At 49.2% G+C, this 20,457-nt stretch overlaps 1 protein-coding gene across 1 annotated transcript; it reads right to left on the bottom strand.

The window, feature by feature from the left end:
• Positions 1 to 425: 425 nt before the first annotated feature.
• On the bottom strand, positions 426 to 13,956 carry nup160 (nucleoporin 160). The gene is made up of 34 exons (XM_085166712.1): positions 13,805 to 13,956; positions 13,257 to 13,365; positions 12,962 to 13,172; positions 12,419 to 12,641; positions 12,152 to 12,342; positions 11,833 to 12,069; positions 11,657 to 11,754; positions 11,492 to 11,576; positions 11,349 to 11,417; positions 11,182 to 11,265; positions 10,925 to 11,095; positions 10,744 to 10,843; positions 10,504 to 10,669; positions 10,013 to 10,146; positions 9,777 to 9,937; positions 9,564 to 9,700; positions 9,420 to 9,490; positions 9,168 to 9,318; positions 8,988 to 9,057; positions 7,411 to 7,509; positions 7,193 to 7,321; positions 6,990 to 7,085; positions 6,821 to 6,915; positions 6,635 to 6,731; positions 3,738 to 3,843; positions 3,413 to 3,573; positions 3,269 to 3,329; positions 3,021 to 3,131; positions 1,529 to 1,652; positions 1,343 to 1,441; positions 1,093 to 1,234; positions 885 to 1,010; positions 710 to 805; positions 426 to 620 (listed from the first exon to the last, which is right to left on the bottom strand). The coding sequence occupies exons 1-34, from the start codon at positions 13,893 to 13,895 to the stop codon at positions 522 to 524; spliced, it is 4,200 nt and encodes a 1,399-aa protein (XP_085022838.1). The 5' UTR covers positions 13,896 to 13,956; the 3' UTR covers positions 426 to 521.
• Between the last annotated feature and the right edge of the window lie 6,501 nt (positions 13,957 to 20,457).

Raw genomic sequence — 20,457 nt, 5'->3', positions numbered from 1 at the left:
CATCCTGGTTCCTACAGAGGAAGAACTATGAAACCTTCATCAGCATCACTGCACCTGAGCACACAGGTGTTTTCCTGTATGACCTCAGCGCAGCAGGTTTAGGAGAGAATGCTGAAAACGTGTGCTGACGATACCTGTTCAACCAATCACATCCATTCACTGGCTGTGGGACAGGAAGCTATCCAGATGTTTATGTTACTGCTCTGATCTGTGGTTTTATTTACCTGTAACCTACAGGTGTGTTACTCATCCACCCCACACATCTGACCCTAAACATGACCCCAGTATCAAATACTCGAGTACATCTCGCTGCTCTGCAAATCTACACCTTTAGCCCTCCACAGGACGGCAACAGGTGATCAATATGATGAATATTGATCGACCCCATTGGTCTGAAGGTCACATGATTGATGTGTGAGACCGACTCAAACTTAGAAAACACTTTAATTCGTCACATTTACATCTGAAAAACACGACAGTACAAAACTGATGACCGATTATAAAACATTTACACGGCCGCCTCACTCGGCGTGCCGGCCCTGCGTGGCGAGTCGCCGCCTGCTCATCAGCTCCACGGTGCGATGGTACTCGTCTAATTTGTCTCGGACTTTGTTGTAAAGCTGGAAGAACAGTAAGTGCAGAGCGTCAGGTCACATGTGCGCGTCTCAATTCACTCAAGTGCACTGACAGGAAACAGGAAGTGACTCACGGCGCCTTGGGTCTGCGTCTCGTTCAGCGCCTGCAGGAGCTGGTCGATGGACGTGTACGGCAGCCATGCCGGGGGAGACGTGGCAGAGAGCGGCCGCTGAAAAAGGCGAGTCAAAGGGAAAGGCGTTAAAACAGCACCGACACGTCACATACACGCATGTCTGCGTGACTTTTACCTCAATTCCAAAGTACTGGTGACCGCGCCCCAGGACAGCGTCCACATACTCCAACACGAGCTCTGCCGCTGCCTCCAGCAGGTCAAAATTCAGGAGGAGGCGCAGCAGAGACGGCGCGTCCACGCGCTGAAACAGAGAGGGGCATGGTGGGAGAAAACAAACACTACCTGTAACCCCGCCCACTCCTCTTCACCAGCCCAGCTCTCACCTTGTAGCCTTTGACCAGCCAATCAGGTAGAGGGACACCATGTGACAGCAGCTTGTGGATGACGTAGCGGTGATGCTGCCCATTGGTGGAAGGATACTTGTCCAGGTAGGAGGCGAGGAGACGCCACGCCTCGTCTGCGGTGCTGCGAACAGAAGGAGGTGGTTAGTTATATGGAGGTCCACGGGCGTCTGGTTGCCTCACGCCTGCAGATAAACAAAGACGTGTCAGTCAGTGACTGTTGGAAGCACACCTGGACTCTTTGGTGTTGACAACTGACAGCTGATTAACAGCCAACCAGCTCCAGGCTTCGTTCTGAGACTCCTCCCCTCCAAGCTGCAGCTTGATGCACCTGAAAACAGTGCGAGGTAAACAAATAGGTGAAAAAGACGAAGCCGTAAACGGAGAGCGCCGCTGAGGCGTGCGGTGGTGGACCTACTTGAAGGCGAGGCCCTCAAAGACGGGTGTCAGGCTCAGGTTGAAGGTGCGACTTAGAACCAGCGCCGAGTCGAAGAGTCCCGTCTGAACCAGCAAGACCAGCAGCTCTGCCGCCGAGGCTCCGCCTACACACAGTTACATGGTTACTGTAAAACTCCGCCTGTGTGTGTGTGTACGCGTATTAACATCTTCATGGGGACCAAACTCCCCGTCCTCACGAGTTTGAAGCATTGTTGAGACTCAAAATGTGGTTTTAGTGTCAGGGTCACAGTTAGGCCATGGATAGGTTTGGGGTCAGGGTCAGTGTTAGGCCATGGATAGGTTTGGGGTCACAGTTAGGCCATGGATAGGTTTGGGGTCACAGTTAGGCCATGGATAGGTTTGGGGTCAGGGTCAGGCCATGGATAGGTTTGGGGTCACAGTTAGGCCATGGATAGGTTTGGGGTCAGGGTCACAGTTAGGCCATGGATAGGTTTGGGGTCAGTGTTAGGCCATGGATAGGTTTGGGGTCAGGGTCAGTGTTAGGCCATGGATAGGTTTGGGGTCAGGGTCAGTGTTAGGCCATGGATAGGTTTGGGGTCAGGGTCAGTGTTAGGCCATGGATAGGTTTGGGGTCACAGTTAGGCCATGGATAGGTTTGGGGTCACAGTTAGGCCATGGATAGGTTTGGGGTCAGGGTTAGGCCATGGATAGGTTTGGGGTCAGGGTTAGGCCATGGATAGGTTTGGGGTCAGTGTTAGGCCATGGATAGGTTTGGGGTCAGTGTTAGGCCATGGATAGGTTTGGGGTCAGTGTTAGGCCATGGATAGGTTTGGGGTCAGTGTTAGGCCATGGATAGGTTTGGGGTCAGGGTCAGTGTTAGGCCATGGATAGGTTTGGGGTCAGGGTCAGTGTTAGGCCATGGATAGGTTTGGGGTCAGGGTCAGTGTTAGGCCATGGATAGGTTTGGGGTCAGGGTCAGTGTTAGGCCATGGATAGGTTTGGGGTCAGGGTTAGGACATGGATAGGTTTGGGGTCAGGGTCAGTGTTAGGCCATGGATAGGTTTGGGGTCAGGGTTAGGACATGGATAGGTTTGGGGTCAGGGTCAGTGTTAGGCCATGGATAGGTTTGGGGTCAGGGTCAGTGTTAGGCCATGGATAGGTTTGGGGTCAGGGTTAGGACATGGATAGGTTTGGGGTCAGGGTCAGTGTTAGGCCATGGATAGGTTTGGGGTCAGGGTTAGGACATGGATAGGTTTGGGGTCAGTGTTAGGCCATGGATAGGTTTGGGGTCAGGGTCAGTGTTAGGCCATGGATAGGTTTGGGGTCAGGGTTAGGCCATGGATAGGTTTGGGGTCAGGGTCAGTGTCAGTGTTAGGCTTTTCACTTTTAATGGTCAGGGTCAGTGTTAGGCTTTTCATTTTTGATGGTCAGGGTAAGCAGCTCGGGAAAGCATTATGTCAATGAGATGTCCCCACAAGGATATAAATACACGTGTGCGCGCATTAGCGTACCTGCGATAGCAGCGGAGGGCGGGTGGTGCTGGGCGAGGGTGAGCCGGCTGCGAGACAGGATGTACTCCTTCTCCAGGTCTCTGACCTCCAGGATATCCACCTGCCGCTTGACTGAACAGGAAGCAGAGCAAGGGTTACAGCAGCTGGCCACCAGGGGGCGTCACCTGCCTGGACAGAAGCCTTATCTACTCTGAAAATGGCGGGACCTCTCAGTCTAAAGGCCGTGGTGTGTTTGATTTAAGAGTCACCTGGCTCAGCAGGAAACTCTCCGTCAGAGTTTCTCTTCGGAGACGCACCTGGACGCTCGTACTGCAAAACCCCACAAAAACAAAATCACGACACTGTTGGACAGGTCACACAAATTCAGTCAGATGGTGTGTGTGTGTGTGTACCGTTGCCCCGGAGACCGGCTGGACGATCCAGGCGTACTCTGGCCTGATGAGGCGCAGACAGTTGAGAGCAGCCAAGTAACAGTTCACCTGCTTCTGAAGGCCGAGGCGGGTCCGGACTTCCCGACCGAGACGCATCCCAAACTCGAACATCACCGTCCCCGCTGAGCGCACACACATTACACATGGATAAATGAGACAGACACGTGTGTGTGTGTGTGTGTGTCTGTCTCTCTGTGTGTGTGTGTGTGTGTGTGTGTGTCTCTGTCTGTGTGTGCGCGCGTGTGTCTGTCTGTCTCTCTGTGTGTGTCTGTGTGTGGGCGCTGACCTTTGCGGTAGTTGTGGCGAGCGATGTGAAAGGCGTACAGCAGCTCATAGTAGTTGTGGGTGAGCAGGTCGAGTCCCCGGGCCCGAGACTCAATGATGCTGACAACCTGAGAGCAGAGGTCAAAGGTCAGCACGGCGGTATGTCTAAATTCAGGGGCTGCATCCTTCGGCGGCTGCATTACGTCACAGCGAGGCGGTGAACGCTCTTTTTCCCCAGATTTGAAGGACGGCTCGGTGTGTCCTTTGTGAGCCACCATATCCCAGGATTCATTGCGAATCAAAGGTTGAAGAAATTTTTGGGGAAAAATGGCTGACGGCTGAAGCGAAGCGGCCCAGAAATAAATTCTTAAAGTTCTGGGCTTTTATCTCACTTCAAATATATCGCGGAACAAATGTTAGCATAATGAAAAGCCTTTAGTCACGTTTAGCGAGCCTTCGGCTAAGTTACGTGGCGTTGGTGATATCGCCGTTTAACGCGGCTCTTCGGTCAGTTAGTTCAGGTTTCTGCTGGAGCTGTTTGTCGCTGTGAAGCCAAACGTACTTAAACGTTTCAGGAAACACCGAGCAGACGGTTGACCAGATATCGGTGAGGATGCAGACTCACTCATGCTGTGCTGCAGTTTGTCCTTAAAGAGCGTCTTTGATTATCAAGTTCACACATATTTGATAAACTTCTGCTACGTTTGTTGCTGACTGCTGTGGTTGATTTCCTTCAAGTGTCCAGGGTCAGAAGAGCCTGAGAAGGTGAGAGGAGACGGAGGCTCTCCACCCCTGATGAGACACCAGGACGGTGTGTGAGGAAGAGGAGGAGGAGCCAGCAGCAGCTGAGAGATGCAGAGGAGAGCAGGGGGAGCAGAGAGCTCTCTGTAGTTGAGGAACCGGTAAAAACACTTTCTCGATATTTGCAGAAGCATCTCCAACACAAACTGTAACAGGGAACCACTCACTGATGTTTAAGAAGGAAAAATAAGGGAACCACAAACAACTCTGACGATGCTCTGATTGATCCAGAATATATTTACTTTCCATCCCAGCAGGATTGTGCTGGTGTCAGCGGGAAAAGTACGCAGCTCATTTAAATACCAAGTCGTTTGTTCATAATACGTGTTAGTATTTTTATAAGGACGTCATATTTCTGTATCCTCTCTCCTGTTAGAGCCTCCAAACATCAGCCTGTTTCATGCTCTAACTTCACCATCTTACATTATACTGCACAGTTTCTCATCAATAAAAGAATATTCACTGCATCTGTTTGTCTTCCACTGTATCTGAAACATACAAGGATCAAATCTTTATTTTCCTTAAATATAACTCTAGCTTTCACACAGGGGGCATCATGTATTAATATTTGTCTGTCAGTCACAAGTTAGAAATGATACGAAATACAAATAAATACGTAGTAAAATATGTAAATCCTGTGCCTACTGTGCCTTTATTGCTTGTATTTGTATCTGTTATTGCTCTCTGGCACACTTCTGGTTTTTAAATGTGCTATACAAATAAAATTGTACTGTTACATTTGTAGTAGGGCTGGGCGATATGGCCTAAAATCCATATCACGGTATAATTTGAAGCATGTGCAGTAACAATATATATCGCGATATATTCTTTTCTTCTGTATAACGTATTTCCTGCACTATAAGACTTAAAATCCTTTAATTTTCTCAAAAATCGACAGTTCGCCTTAACTATGAATTCTGGTTGTGCTTACTGACCTCGAACAGATTTTATGTGCTACACGGCGCTCAAGACTGTCAAAAATGTTTTACTTCGGTGAGCTACGAAGCCGCAGCGCCTGATGGAGAGTCACAACATTACGGCTGCTGTAGTCCGGAGTAATCTGGGTCCTAAACTCCCTCCGCTTCAGCTCCCAAAGTCTAACGAACACAGAGTTAAAAACTGTCTAAATTCTTTCATCTGTAATAAAATCATCAGCGTTGCTGCTTTACCAGGTGTAACAATTAAGTTTAACATCCATGAAAACTGAATTTATTAAATTCAACTGAGTTAGAAGTTAGCAGGAAGTTAGCTCGCTAGCTTCCACCTAAACATGATATAGCATGTTCTGACTGAGAGATCTCTGAATTCAGACGTACAGCTCTGCTATCACTTCCAACATGAATGAAGACAGAAAACTAAACAGCAGTGACGTTTGCAGGGTTACTGAAGTTGAACTCGCTGGTATTTAATGAACAGAGCAGCTGCAGAGAATTCAGTACAGAATTCATTACAGATGATGTTGTTTGCAGCCGCTGCTTTCGACCAAAACAGGCGCAGCTCGATGACATCATCAACATGCACCATAGTCAAAATCTCTACCGTTGGCCAAATTTATATCGTTTGTACCGTATACCGTTCATACCGCCCACCCCTGATTCGTACCATCAGAGTGAATGAGTGTCAGGGGCTACACCAGCATGACTGCTGGCCAGGGGGCTCCTGTACGCTGATGTTCTCCCAGACGCATCACACTGAGGTGAAAGAAAGTCAAACAAATGATGTCAAATAAAGCTTTTCTCTATTTCTCTCCAACATGCCGTCCACCACAGCTGTAGCTGCTTATGTCACAGTTGCTAGGCAACAGAAGCCACCCATCGCAGGCTAGACCATCCAATTTAACGGCCTCGCACTTCCGGTCTTTGCGGCTACGCGGACCAGGTAGGCCGGGTCCTTCGAAGGATTCAGCCCTGAGGTGTCGCTGCACAGCACGTGCTCAGACGTCACAGATGGATGCAGTTCGTGTGCGAGGGCCACCAAAGCCTCACTCTGACCCGGGGCAACGACTCGTCCTCCACCTAACCCAGCCGCTCCATCTAGCTTCACGCAAACAACCGTAAAACTACAACTTCAGGGCATCAGATTAAAGGACAGAGGTCAAAAGGTCAGAGGTCACGTTACCTCGTCGTGCAGGTTGACGTAGGGGAAGTTGACCAAATCCTGCAGCTGCGAGCGTTCACACAGCACCACCACCAGCTGACGGAGGCAGTCCAGCTGCCTGAGAGAGACAGAGAGAGACACCTGCTCAGACACGCGACCTTTGACCTTTAGCATTGCCTGCCTGTGTGTGTGTGCGTGCGTGCGTACATGCTGCCGTCGGGGTTCTGTGTCAGAGCGTCGTATGCCTCGCTGTTGTGTCCGAGGTCCAGGTGATGTTTGAATATCCGCGTCCACAGCGCCGCCTGAACACAGACATCGGATCAGTTTACGCTCCGACAGCACGCCGGCACGCCGCCGTCAGACCGCCACATCTCACCTGACTGCTGACATCGCCGACGGCCTCCGTTATGGCCAGAGTGGCGAGCTGGATGACGAGCTCGGGCAGACCGACGTCCTCCAGCAGACGCAGCACCTGAGGGGAAAATGCACATTCGTTAAAACACGCCATGCCGCTGCTTCCTGTCCTCGCCGGCTCTGACCATCAGCGTCAGGTGGAACCTCAGAATCCCCGCCTTCTACCTTGTTGTAGTACTGCAGTCGGGGTGTGGCAGGGGCGACTGCGGCGTCTTCGTCCTCGCCTCCAGTTAACCTCATCAGAAACTCCTCCTTCTCCACCTCCGTTGCTGCCTCCTGGAAGCACCGCAGAGCCTGACAAACGGAGAAAAACAAACACACAGGAAGTGAGGTTACGGCGAGCAACTCTGCCTGTACGACATGAGGTTGCCATGGTGACCCACCTTCTGGCCTTCACCGTTGGCGAGGTAACACTGAGCCAGCATGAAACGACAAGAGGCGATGTTCACCTGGCACCACGGACCAATCAGACGCACGTACTCCTGCAGGGGGACGACACGTGGACAACGATTACAGCTGTGCACATCTGGACTGTTGTTAACGCCACTCTGCCACATGATTAGGCACACCTGTGCAACTGCTCCTTGTATAACATCGAATGAGCCAATCACACGGCAGCAGGTTACTGGGTTTAACAGGGTTCACGTGCCTTTCCAGGGTCAAATTCAAGGACTTTCAAGCACTTACAAGGTCAAGCTTTTCCAGCACATTGCCAAAAAAAGAAGAACGCATGTTTGACCTCAGTGACCATGTGACATCTTCGGCTGATTTAGACACCTTTGCTCCCCTTACAGGCGTATAGTGTGTGAACACATCTCACTTAAACTTTCAGATGTGAACAAATCGGCTTGTTAGAGAAAAAACAACGCCGGGAAAAAACAACCCAACAAAACTGGAATGATAGTGATAAGAACTCTTTTCAGTCTAATTATTTGTGTGAGTGAAACATTTTAACCCTTTAAGACCGACCATAGAACCAAGTCCGCCAGAGCTTATATTATATGTTTACATGCTGTGGAGCCATTTTTGGGAGCATTTCAAGTTGATATACATCAATACAACCATTACAGCCCAGATTTTAATAATATGTCTGCATTTAGTCCATATTAACTACATAAATTGCAAAAAAGTGCAGTAAACTACAAAAAAATTGAAAATCGTTTTTGTTTTTTAACATATATTTCTAGTTAGAGAAATTTAAGAGGCTTATCCCTCAAAACTGTAAATACAAAAAAGTTGCACAAAATAGTTTCCCACCACAGGAAATTTATTTTGAGTGTCTTCATAGTTTTATTTTTGAAATACACCAATTTTTATACACTGCAGGAAAAACGAAAATAAATATTATAATGCAAATTTGCAAAAAAGCAGCATATGCATCAAAATAAACTATTTCCAGCAGCAATATGAGTCCTAAGCATCCCAGAAACCACACAGAAAGTCATAAAGTCAAACATAACTTTTAAAAACACCAGTATAGGCTCATTGAGGCCTTGATGGTAAAAAACTACATTTCCGCAAAAATGACGTCACTTCCGGTTTCGGGCAGGTCATGGCGGACATGCGATAGTTCGCGCTGATGGACGTAGGAAGTGTTATGAACAGCTGATCGGATCGGCAAAGCGTGTTTCTGGAATATTATGTTTTTGTTGCTGCACTTTTTATGCAGTTTTTGCAAAGCTATATGTGGAAGGAAACTGTGACCGAGGACAAGCTGATGGCATAAGATGTAAGTACAACTCCTCTGGTTTCATATGCAGAAAGAATTATTGCACTAGCTCACGTGGTTGCAGAGCTACCGGGATTTAAAAATAGTTACGCAAAACAGAGCGTGCTGCTCTGACCGGCTTTAAAGGGTTAAGAACCAAACCCAAAATTCAACCCTTTTCAAGGATCAAGCACCGAACGATCCCTGTTACTAACTCCTCTCCAAGAGCAGCTTCTGAACCTGAATCCTCACCTGCAGCTGAGTGTACTGACAGTTGGCAAGCAGACACTCTGGGAACTGGAAGCCAGGGTTACTGGGCCAACTGGGAGAGAGACCAGTTAGGGAACAACAGGACGTTAAACACCACAGACCATTGGCGAGTTTCACTTAACGTGAAGAGGCGGAGCCCAATCAGGGCACGATGAAGGATACAGCAGCTGAGCAAGCAGCTGCACCACACTAGAGATGACGTCGGTCCAGACGAGCAGAGCGCCGCCCTGCTGGTTCGAGAACAGCTGAGACACGATGAGTCGGCGAGCCGCCGTCTGATAGAAGAGCTCCACAACGGTCTGAGGGTTCAGAGCTGCGGGGGCGGGACAGGAAACGCACACTTTTAAAAACCACGCAGACCAGGACCGTCGTCCCTGACGTCACAGCAGAAATCAAAGCTAAACAGGAGCAGACCTGATCGTCCAGAGGTCATGGTGGGCGTGTCCGACAGCTCCAACACGGTGAGGTGCTGCAGGTTGGCGTCTCTGAAACATCAGAACAGGAAGTGCTCAGCGTGGTTACGGACCTGAGAGCCGTGTGTGTGCTGCGTGTACTCACATGGTGCTGATGGGCACGGAGGAGGCGAGGCTCTGACTGACGTGTTTGAGGAGATGATAGGAGGACAGGAGCTGCGAGGTCCGAGGGATCAGGTCCTGCTGCAGCTGGAGCAGCTGAGCCCCCCCACCCAGAAACACCTGGACACAAACACACGTGTGGCTCATGAACACACGGAGGAGGAAGACGATCAGGTGACGGTGTGTGTGCACGTACATTGTCTCCAAAGCGCAGGTAGAGCTTCTGCAGGATGAGCAGGTCTCTGCAGAACAGCGCTCTGGTCATGGCCACGTGACACACGGCCTGGGAGACGACAGAGACCGCCGCGCTGCCGCTGTACAGCTGAGACAGGCCGATCCTTACGTTCAGGCTCTGACCTGCAAGACAAGGCGCAGGGCGCACTGAAGCGACTGACGGCAGGGTCGCGCTTTCATTCACCGAGAGGGTATTACCGGGCGCCACGAGTCCGTCCGCGCCGACCTCGGAGTCCGTCTCCAGGTCCATCTCTCTCAGCAGGACCATCATAGCGGCCATCGGGTTTCTGACATCCTGAAGTTTGTTCTGGACGTCCACGATCACGTTATCGCTGTGGAGGACAGACGCCGCGTGTTTACATCAGTAACCCCGACAAATTCAGCCCGCGACGCTCTGACAGTCTGACGCGTGAAAACAAAGTCACACTGCTGCGCTTAGCTCCTCCCCCCTGATCATCACCGAAGGACAGGAAGTGCGGCGCTCACTGAAGGATCCAGTTCTTTTATTTCCTGAGGATGTTCCACCGGACGCTTCAGTGATTATCTCCTCAATGTGACCTTTCACCCCCCACTGCTCAGGAATCAGTGAGACGCTCTGTACCTGTGAGCACACCTGAGCTCCTGCTCATCAGGATTTCTTTAACGTACAACTTAAAGTTAAAACGAGTACGTCGGGTCATGTGACCCACCTGTCGTTGCACAGCAGGTTCTCCAGGACGAGCTCGGCCGCTCTCTCGGGCGCCTGCAGGTACTCCAGAGCTTTCTCCATCTCGTACGCCATCTCCGCAGAAACGGCGTCGCTGATGAGCCGCAGGCACTGAACCAGCTGCAGGACATCCCGCCCCGCCTCCGGGTCTGACAGCACAGGTGAGCACAGGTGAGATCAGGACGTACAGAAGTCGTCAAACCAACAATGGCTGTCTCTTTACCTTCTGCGACTGGCGTCTCCTCCTCTGAGAGCAGGTACTGGTCGTGGGAAAGGTACAGGTGATCCACGGCGAAGCACGGCAGCAGGTATGACAGGAAGCCCTGAAACACAGCGGGACGGAAACGTCACCTCTTCATTAACACCCACAGGCACACAGCGCCCCCTGCAGGCGGTGCGCTCACCTTCCGGAGCAGACAGACCATGCCGGTGTGCTGGCTGACGGTCAGACCCAGAGGAGACGCCTGGACCTCCTGGTACTGCAGACAGCAGGAGTAGAACCGGGACCAGAACTCCACCTGCAGCTGTCGGTACTCCTCCTGAGAGAACTCGAACTCTGTGATGCTGCTCTGCAGCTGCAGGAGGAGGAGGAGGGAGAGACGAAGCTCGTTAAAGAAACATCTGAAAGGTTCCTGCTCTGGTTCAGGTCGCTCTGCGTTACCTCGCTCTCCACAGCCAGCGTCACCTCCTTCCTCAGAGCCTCCCAGGACAGGTCCCAGATCCTCTCCGAGCCTCGCCGAAAGATCTGAGCAACCCACACAAAGACCATCCAATCAGTGATCAATCAGCAAACCAATCAGAGTGAACCAGACACAGCTAGCTTCTCACCTGCAGCGCTTTCACGATGGCCGAGGCTGTGAAGCGAAGAGGAGAGAAGAGAACCTCGAGATACGTCTCCTGTCAGGGTCAGATCACATGGTCAGCACTACCCGCTCATTAAGACACTGGTTACTGGTCTGAACTGGTCTCACCCGGGGGTCCAGGTCCACGCCGATGTGGATTTCCTCTTCGGGTGGAGGCTGAACAAACACCTGGTTCCACTGAGCCGCCGTGTTGCTGTGAAACACGCCGACAGGTGAGGAACACGGACGATGGAAACACGAACATATCAGGAGGACGCCGGCGTTTCGACTCACTGCTCAAAGCTGATGTATTTGACCACGGTGGCGTTGGATTCGTCTAACCACAGAGCCCAGATGTCCGAGGAGGTCAGCGTGAAGTCCACAAGCGTCTCCTGCTCACAGAGAGCGGTTCAGAATGCAGGAAGTAACCACAAACACAAAAACGAGGCCTGGCTCCGCCCTGCGCTCACCTGCGTACTGAACAGCGTGGAGATGTGCTCGAGGCTGTAGCGGTTGTTGTCTGTGGCGACCAGCTGCAGCACGGTGAACTGCCCCCGCTGAGGCACGGCGAGGTAGACGCAGACGCACAAGCCTGTGGTGGAGGAGAACGCCAGGCGCAGGCGGTGACCGTGGCCCGGCAGGCGCTTCACACCCTTACACGCCGGCATGTACTCCAACATGTCCGCCTCCAGCAGGCAGCCGTGCTCCTGAGGGGGCGGAAGTCACGTCAGCACGCGGCGACTCAAACGTTAAACATCAACAATGTGTTTGTGTGTGTGATGTCATCACCCTGAGCGACCACATGCGCAGGCGGTGGTCCTGACACAGCGCAAAGATAAAGGAGTCTTCCTCCAGCTCCCGCACGGCGAGGCTGAGCACCAGGTCGGCCGGGCTGTGCTCGCCGCGGATCGCCGTGGGCATCCACCCGGACAGCCGCTGCATCACAGAGCTCCTCTTCAACTCCAGCACCGACACGTTGCCTGGAAACGGTGAGCACGCGTCTTAGAAACCGCCCGACGGGCCACGCCCACATCAAACACAGAAACTCCTCCTCACCCTGAGAATCGGGCGGCGGCAGGGTGACCACCGTGATGCCTCCTGCAGGAGAAGCCAGAGCGAAGTGTGCATCTCCGTGGTAACTGAGCCAGGCGAACGACGTGCCGGGACTCGCCGTGGTTCCCGCCGAGCTGGGGATGAGGGCGCTGTGGGCGGGGTCCTGCAGGCTCAGCTTCCCCACGTCAGTGAAGATGGACTGCATGTGCAGCTCTGTGACCAGCTCCTACACGTGCACGGAGGAGAGTCCGAGTTATCTCGTTACAGTTACCGTAGTAACTGTGCTAACAGCTGTATGATTGCAGCATTTACACACGTATTAAATCTGTTTCTATGGTAACCATGGTAACCTCACAGGGCTGTTGGTAGTTTGGTATCAGACCTTAAAGTCTGACTCATCTGTCGTCTCCATAGCGACACTTTCATTAATCAGCTGATAATGGTAATCAGTAATCAGCAACCGCACGCTGTCCTGCAGCTGGTGGTGCGGCTTCTCCACCCACCACAGGACAGCGTGCGGGCTGAGGGTCACCGTCAGCTACTCACGCTGCGGTACATGCGCGTGGGGTGGGGCAGCAGCAGCCTGTGGACGCTGTGATTGGTGGAGATGAGGATGACGACGTTGCTGAGCGTCTCCTGGATGGTGACTCCTCCGGGCAGGACGGCGCAGTGGGTGAAGCGGAGCCTGACGGCGTTGTTCAGCAAGTTGGTGTCCAGAGACTGCTCCACCAGCACCACCGAGTCCCCGGACGTGGACCTGCATGAGTGAGAGCGTTAGCAGAGACCGCTGCCAGCACCTGCAGCGCACCTGCAGCGCACCTGCAGAGCAGCTGGTACCCACCAGTGGATGAACCTGTTGCTGGTGACCGACAGCAGCTTCCCGCTCTCCTCATAGTGAAACGCTCCCGCGCTGTCAGGAAACTTCAGGCTGCCAGGTGGCACGCTCACACCTGCAGACCGGAAAGACAGGTGAGGGAGAACAGGTGAGTCCGGTTTGAACAGGTTCTTGACCTGCAGGTGTCTGAGGCTCTGATCAGCAGGTGACAGTTTATCAGATCAATAATCAGCTGCTTCCGGAGGCGCAGACACCAAAGACTGCGGGTCAAGGTCCCGTGATCAGCGCAGGTTCACGTGACAGCTGCGTGACCAGGTGAGCAGCTAACGGAGCTAGCTGACACTAAAGAGACGGAGGAAGATTTACGCTTGTTCAGCAGTGCGCGCTCACCTGGTCAGGTGAGATTTCGGAAGTAAAAACAACAACAGAAACACCCCCAGGCCGCGCGCGGCTAGCAGGAAGCTAGCACGCTAACGCCGGCAGGTACGGGCCGTTAGGCTGCTAGCTCCCTGCTAGCCGCCGTCAGGGGCGCGCAGGTGGAGTGCACGTGTTACCCAGATTCGCGGTGAGCTCGCGCGGCCTCCGCTCGGCCTCCCTCTCGAACCCGCAGATCTCGATGTAGCTTCGCTCCAACGCCGCCGCCATCTTGTCCTCGTGCCGCTGCGGCCGCGCGTCGCGCTTTCAAATCCGCTCCAGCGTCTTCTTCTTCTGTACAGGGTTTAATGGCAGTTGCAAACAGCAAAGTGGTGCATTACCGCCACCAACTGGTGTGGAGTGTGGACCGAAAGAAAGAAAGAAAACATTCAAACCCCCCGGAACAAATGGGTCTGCCTTAAAAACCAAAATAAAGCCTGATAACTTTCACTTACAGAGCTCATGTGAAATAAATCAATCAAGCCAACTTCACTTTCATATCCAGCTTTTTGATCAGTTGTCTCCTTCATACTTCTGACAATGCAACAAAACGATTGTTTCCTGCTGCAGTCACACTCCCCTGTACAGTGTTTACCTGTTAAAACAATGTGCTATTTAAACCAGTGTGTCCGAATCTCAGTCGAGATATAATCGTCTCCTCTCTCCTGTTTCGTCCTGTACTTCTCATTTCCCCCACCTTCCTTTGGATGTTGTACAACCATCGCCCTTTCCTCTCTTCCTCCCACTGCTTCTGCCACCTTTCCTTCATTTTGCATCGTATTCTGCTCTTGATCTCCGTCCTACTCAAACTAATATCTACCATCGGTCTCCTCGTTGCTTCTTTTGCTGTCCTATCTGTTTCATTTCCTTTAACTCCATGATGTGCTGGTACCCATAAGAATGTGACCATAAGCCCCATCATAATTATTCTGAATAATGTTCATTATCATTATCAGATGAATTTGTGGTAGCTGTAGTTCTGGGTGTCCTTCTCTTTTGGGCAGGACTCAGGGCTCTTCTCACTGACTTGGGAGAACCCTTCTCAGAGTTGCTGAAATCTTTGTTCCAAGATTTATGCTGAGGAGATAAATTTTTGTTCCTATGTTTTGGGGAACTTGGCTCTGGGACAGTTGCTGCACTTCTATATTTAGGCTTTTCTTGTCTAAACCCTCCCTTCAGGATAGTCTCTTCATTTTCAACTTTGCCATTTTCAATGACCTTAGCAGTGACATTCTCTATCAGAATGTCAGTCTGCAGTCTGAGTCACTGTTTGCAGACCGGCCGGTGATGAGCTCGAGTCTGAACATATCACAGGTCTTAGTGGTTTTGTTTCTTCAGTCCACTGGACTGCTAACAATAATGAAACCATTTCTCCTGTGTACACTGATAAATTGTCACTGATCCTTTTCCCCACCTTGATATTAAACTCAGGAACAATAAATGCTATCCTGCTTTGGTTGGCTGTGTTCTTTGATGCATCTGTGTAGATTTTAACTACAATGCTGATTAATATATTCCTGCGCTGTATGTGAAGATAAACCCCTCTCCTTGTTCTTTTTGTTTAACAATGTGAAATCTGCTCCTGCATCAGGGAGCATCCATGGTGGGTTTGTAGGCAGCGGTGCTGTTTGACTTACGTTGATCTTGTCCAGATTAAGGTCAGCTGCTGTCCACTGTCCACCCAAAGCTCTTCAATTCCGTCTTTTCTTTTCCCAGCATGGGTGGAAAACAGTTTTTGTTGGATGATTTTGACCATGTCCTTGTAAACTTGCCCAGTAATTCAATGTCAGTTGCTCTCTTCTTATTTGTAATGGCATTTCCCCCATTTCTACCTGCACAGCTGCTGCAGATGTTGTTTTGAATGCACCTGAGCAAAGTCTTAGTGCCTGATATTGGATACTATCCAACTTACGAAGACTTGTTCTGGCAGCAGAATTAAATACTACACACCCATAATCCAATACTGACCTAATCACCCCAGTATATAAAGCTTTAAAAGATTTCCTATCAGCCCCCAGTCAGTTCCCACTAAGCACCTCATTACATTCAACACTTTCTTGCATCTGTCTATTGCTTTCTGAATATGTATCCATGTCACCCTTTCATCAAACCACAACCCCAAAAATTTTAATTGTTTTCGCCTCCAGCTTCTTCTTCTACGATTCATTTAAGGTAGCTGAACCACTGCGAGGCGCGCCACCTGCTGGATCGGATGACTGACGTCATCATTAAACAGTACAAATCCGACAGTTTTGTTTGTATGTCTGCTTTGACCAATCAGAGGCCGGAAGGAAATTAACATTATTAGATGTTCTTTTTAGATTTTATGTGTGTGTCGGATTTTGATTGGTACCTTAGACCCAATAAAATACAAATAAAATATACTTTAACTTTTTCCTCACAGGTGGATCAGGCGATGGCCTGCAGGCAGCAGCGGTTTTTGATATGAGGACATCACAGACATCAGCCAGCGCATACTGGGAATGTCACAGGCACCAATCGGTTTTCTATCGCCCATTTGCTGGGAGTAAAGGCGCCTCCGTTTGCGAGGTGCGCCTGCAGCACAGGGAGGAGAGGGCGGGGCGGCGGGGCTTCTCTGGTGGCTGGAGCAGCGTCTAATAACCAACTCGCAAAATAAAACAAAATAAAAACAAACAAACATGAAAACACCAGACATCATGATACAGACTTATAATTTGCACCGATGTTTTTCCTCGGTGCGCATGCTCGCTGCTGAAGTCAAAGTAAACTTTATTGTCATCTCCGCTACAGACAGTCCAGTTTATAGAGAGACGAGACGATGAGGCTCCAGTTACAGCAGTGCAAGTAAACAAACAATAAATATAAGAGTAAGAAAATAAATCTACACTTTAGGACTCGGGGTAATGGATCAATAACAATTTAAAATTTACAGTTTGATGATTTAAAGTCTCACACAACCCTTCGAAAGGGGAGGGGCTTCCAGATAGAGCACATTTCATTCATTACGATGTAAATCCAAGCCCATCATGGATTCCTGATTTGAATCCTGGGTTATAGGGTTTATATCTGGGACTCTCCACCATTTGACCTTAGAGCTGAAGAAGCTTCTCGGATGAGAAGCGAAACGTCTTCAAGCAACTTAAAGAAGTCCAGACGCTTTTCTTTGCAATCTCCTTTGACTCTATTTGTGTATGATTGTCAGTCCGAAGAGGGAGAGAGGAAAGAGGGAACGTGAGGAGAAAGTACAAGGTCAGGAAGAACCAGGTAAGCAAACAGACAGGAAACAGTGACAGGCAGAAACTGTTAAACTGACAAAGAGAAAAAACCTGGTTTTACTCACAATCAGGAAGTTGTGTTCTCACTATATTAAAGCTGTTATAGAAATGTGGAAAACAAACTGGGTTGACACATTTTGACCTCTTTAACAAGATTCCAACATAACATTATCATTGATCGGGGAGATTAAAATTAATGATATATTTTATGTGGTTCAGCCACAACTCTACTAAAACCTCACCCAGTAATAGGTCGGCCAACGTTTGGACCGTCCAGTTGTCTGTATGACTGCCGCAGTACGTACATCACATTTGCTCACTATCAGTGCCAAACAGCCTGGTGGAGTGAGGAGCTGTAAAGAGAAGCAGATGCTCTGTTTCTACACATGTTTTAAGCTTGTTTCAGATTCTGTACTGCAGCTTTAAATGTTTTCCAAAAGCACACAGACACTTATCAGTGTTTCTCACACTTTTTACAGTGTGGACCACCTGATAAAATGTCAAGCTCTCCTAATGACCACCATGAAACTCATATATCTTACAACACAAAATTAGTTTTATTAAATTAGTCAAATTAGTGTCTGCAGTAAAGGTTTTTTCATACATTGTATACATTGTACCACAGGCAAAGTTTTCTAATTAATATTTTGTACATTTGTACTTTTCAAGAACCTTTCTGTTTTTGGAGTGTATTTTTTATGTATCTGTATTATATTATACAAACACATTAAAAGTGAATCTCTTTCCAAAAAAATGCACTCAGTTTACTTTTTACTCACTATGAGCATCATTCATTATTCTCCCAGTAATTAAGGTTAGGATATGTTATTCCAATCCATTCTTCTTTAGCAGCATTTAAATAACCTTGATCAGATTTGATGGTTTTGTTACAAACTTTTCAAAAAAGTGTTTTTCTTTTCTTTCACGAATGTGGGATAAAATTGTGTTAAAATGTGCAAAGCAGTGATGTCATGTTTTGTGACGAGGACCCAGGCACAGAGAGACTTGATGAATTTAAGAATCTTATGATTTAATAAAGAAATTTGCAGACTTGCACAGAGATGGTAAAATTATGATGACTGATAACGGAGATGAAGACAGCAGACGACGAGGACAGGAAGTAACAGGTTTAAATGAACCCAGGAGACAGAGAGAACAACTGCAGACATTTAAGGATGCAGGGACTGACAGAGACGGGGAAGACGTCTCATCGTGACGAGTAAAGTTGATCTTGCCAGGCTGGGCAGCTCTCTGGGTGCTCAGCACCCCCAAAGCTCTGATCCTAGAATCGCCCCTGCTTTCAACAACATAACTGAACGGCTTAAAGTGGGTGGAGTGCAGGTGTAGGTGTACTTTATAGCTTCTAGCTAGCTCTACAGAGGAGCATAACGTTTTTTAACTGTCAGAAATGCTGCATTTCAAATTACCTGTGAGTTCAACAAACATCAACTTCCTGCTAACTTCTAACTCTGTTAAATTTAATAAATCTGGTTTCATGGATGCCTGGATGTTAAATGTAAGTGTTACACCTGGTAAAGCAGCAACGCTGATCATTTTATCAAAGATGAAAGAATTTAGACAGTTTTTAACTCTCAGTGATGCCGCAGTGTTCGTTTGACTTTGGGACCTGAGTTTAGGGCCCAGACACAGCTAATGATGTCAGACTTAAAGACCGGATGAGCAGCACTTTAGCGACAGTGGGAAGGAAAAACTCAATTTTAACAGGAAGAAACCTCCGACAGAACCAGGCTCAGGGAGGGGCGGGGCATCTACTGTGAGGAAGACAGGATAAAGACATGCTGTGGGAGAGAGACAGATTAATTACAAGTGTGATTCGGATACTTCTACTTAGGTTCAGAATGTCTGTACTTTTATCACCTCCTTGGAAGAATTATAAACGGCGCCCACAAAGAAATCACATGATTTAGATTTGCTCACAGCTGTCCTTCTGCCTCGTGTCTGGAAGCTGCTGTTGCCCTGACAGGATAACGCTCCTTCAGATGACTGCTGTGAGCTGGATTGATATAAATACAGCAGGAATGAACTGAGCGAGTCTGTGTCTTTGTTGAACATGATCTGTGGCAGGGGCGTGGTGTCTGCAGCCTCGGGTCTGACCGCAGACGTGGACGGTACTTTCTGGCTGGTTTCTGAAGATATGCTTGACCTGCTGGCCTTGTTGCTTCTAACTAAACGTGACTCCTCTTTTCTAGGGACGACGAAGTCGGCCAACTTTCACTAGACTTCAGCCGCCCTCCACCAGATTAGAGATGAACAGCAGTTCACCCACAGGTACAGTGGGTGTTGATGCCTCAGCAGAAGCAGAGTTGGACTGCACCTGGCTGAGGACTGTGCAGTCCAATGCACCAACGAGCGAAACCAGAGAATCTGGTCAGATCGTCACAGAGTCCAGAGCAACCGTCCCTGCTGTCGAGACCTCCATCCAGCCTTGCACCTTTTTGTTTTTTGACAGTCTTAGCTTATTTATTACCATTGGGATCAAACTGTTCCTTCTACTAATTCTGACATTGCCCTTGAGTCTTGGTGGTTGTTATTAGTTTTAATTTAAATGACATTTTTCCTCAGGTTCAGGCAGTAACAGGCACACGGGGTCTGGAGAGTCTGAAGTTCAGTCAGTCTCCATCAGCTAGTCAGAGTGACGGTTTAAAGAGCTTCAACAGAAACTGGGACGTGAACATCTGAGGAGAAGTGTGCACCAGAAGGCAAACAACAGCCCAGGAATGGAGAGCCAGTGATGCTGATGTTTTCAAGTGTTCCTGCGTTGTGTCTGACAACGAAAGGTCAAAAGAAAGACCTTCAAGTAAATAAGTTGCTCCAGCTCCTATAACCAAATAAAACAGTTGTGAGGAGAGTTAGCTCAAACCACTACAAGCTAGCAAGACTTATCTGTTCATGCTAGCATTAACAGTGCCAACACATCAGCTAGTAAAGACGGGCACAACAATAATGAACTAAAGCACACAATCAGAAACATGAGGCTGAATAAAGATATTATTAGTGTTGGAAAAGAAATGACGCCGAGCTCTCCCACAGGGGAATTGTAGAAAAGGGGAAAAGAGGCCAAAGGGATACCCCAAATTTATAGGGTTGCACCAAAGAAGAAGAAAAGGATGCGGAGGGGCGTGAGTGATAATGAAGATAACAACCGACCTTAGAGGCCCTAAAAGGCGGGATTAGCAGGAACAGTTTTGGGTCTAGAACACATTATGTAAAAGCTTTCACTGCAGCTCTGCACAGACGGGCCACATCACCGAGCCACCGTCAGTAAAGACGCTGCTTTGGTCCTCCTGAAGTTTGTGTGTCACTGGGCACTATTTGTCTATTACAAGCCACCGTACATCTGGGGCAATGCAATCAGGACCCCCAACGGTATGTTCGCTTCACGGTCCTGTATCGTTCAGGTATGCACACGTGCTGGGTCAGACTAAATCTACAGTAACAGTGTCCAGAGGGTTTATTGACTCGTGCTGCATTATGAAGCTTCTTCTGCAGTTTGCATGGCCAGCTGTCCTTAAACG

Source organism: Neolamprologus multifasciatus, chromosome 7, assembly GCF_963576455.1.
Source record: "Neolamprologus multifasciatus chromosome 7, fNeoMul1.2, whole genome shotgun sequence".
Classification (NCBI taxonomy): domain Eukaryota; kingdom Metazoa; phylum Chordata; class Actinopteri; order Cichliformes; family Cichlidae; genus Neolamprologus; species Neolamprologus multifasciatus.
Note: the sequence above shows the minus strand (reverse complement) of the source record. Positions and strands in the feature narration are given on the sequence as shown.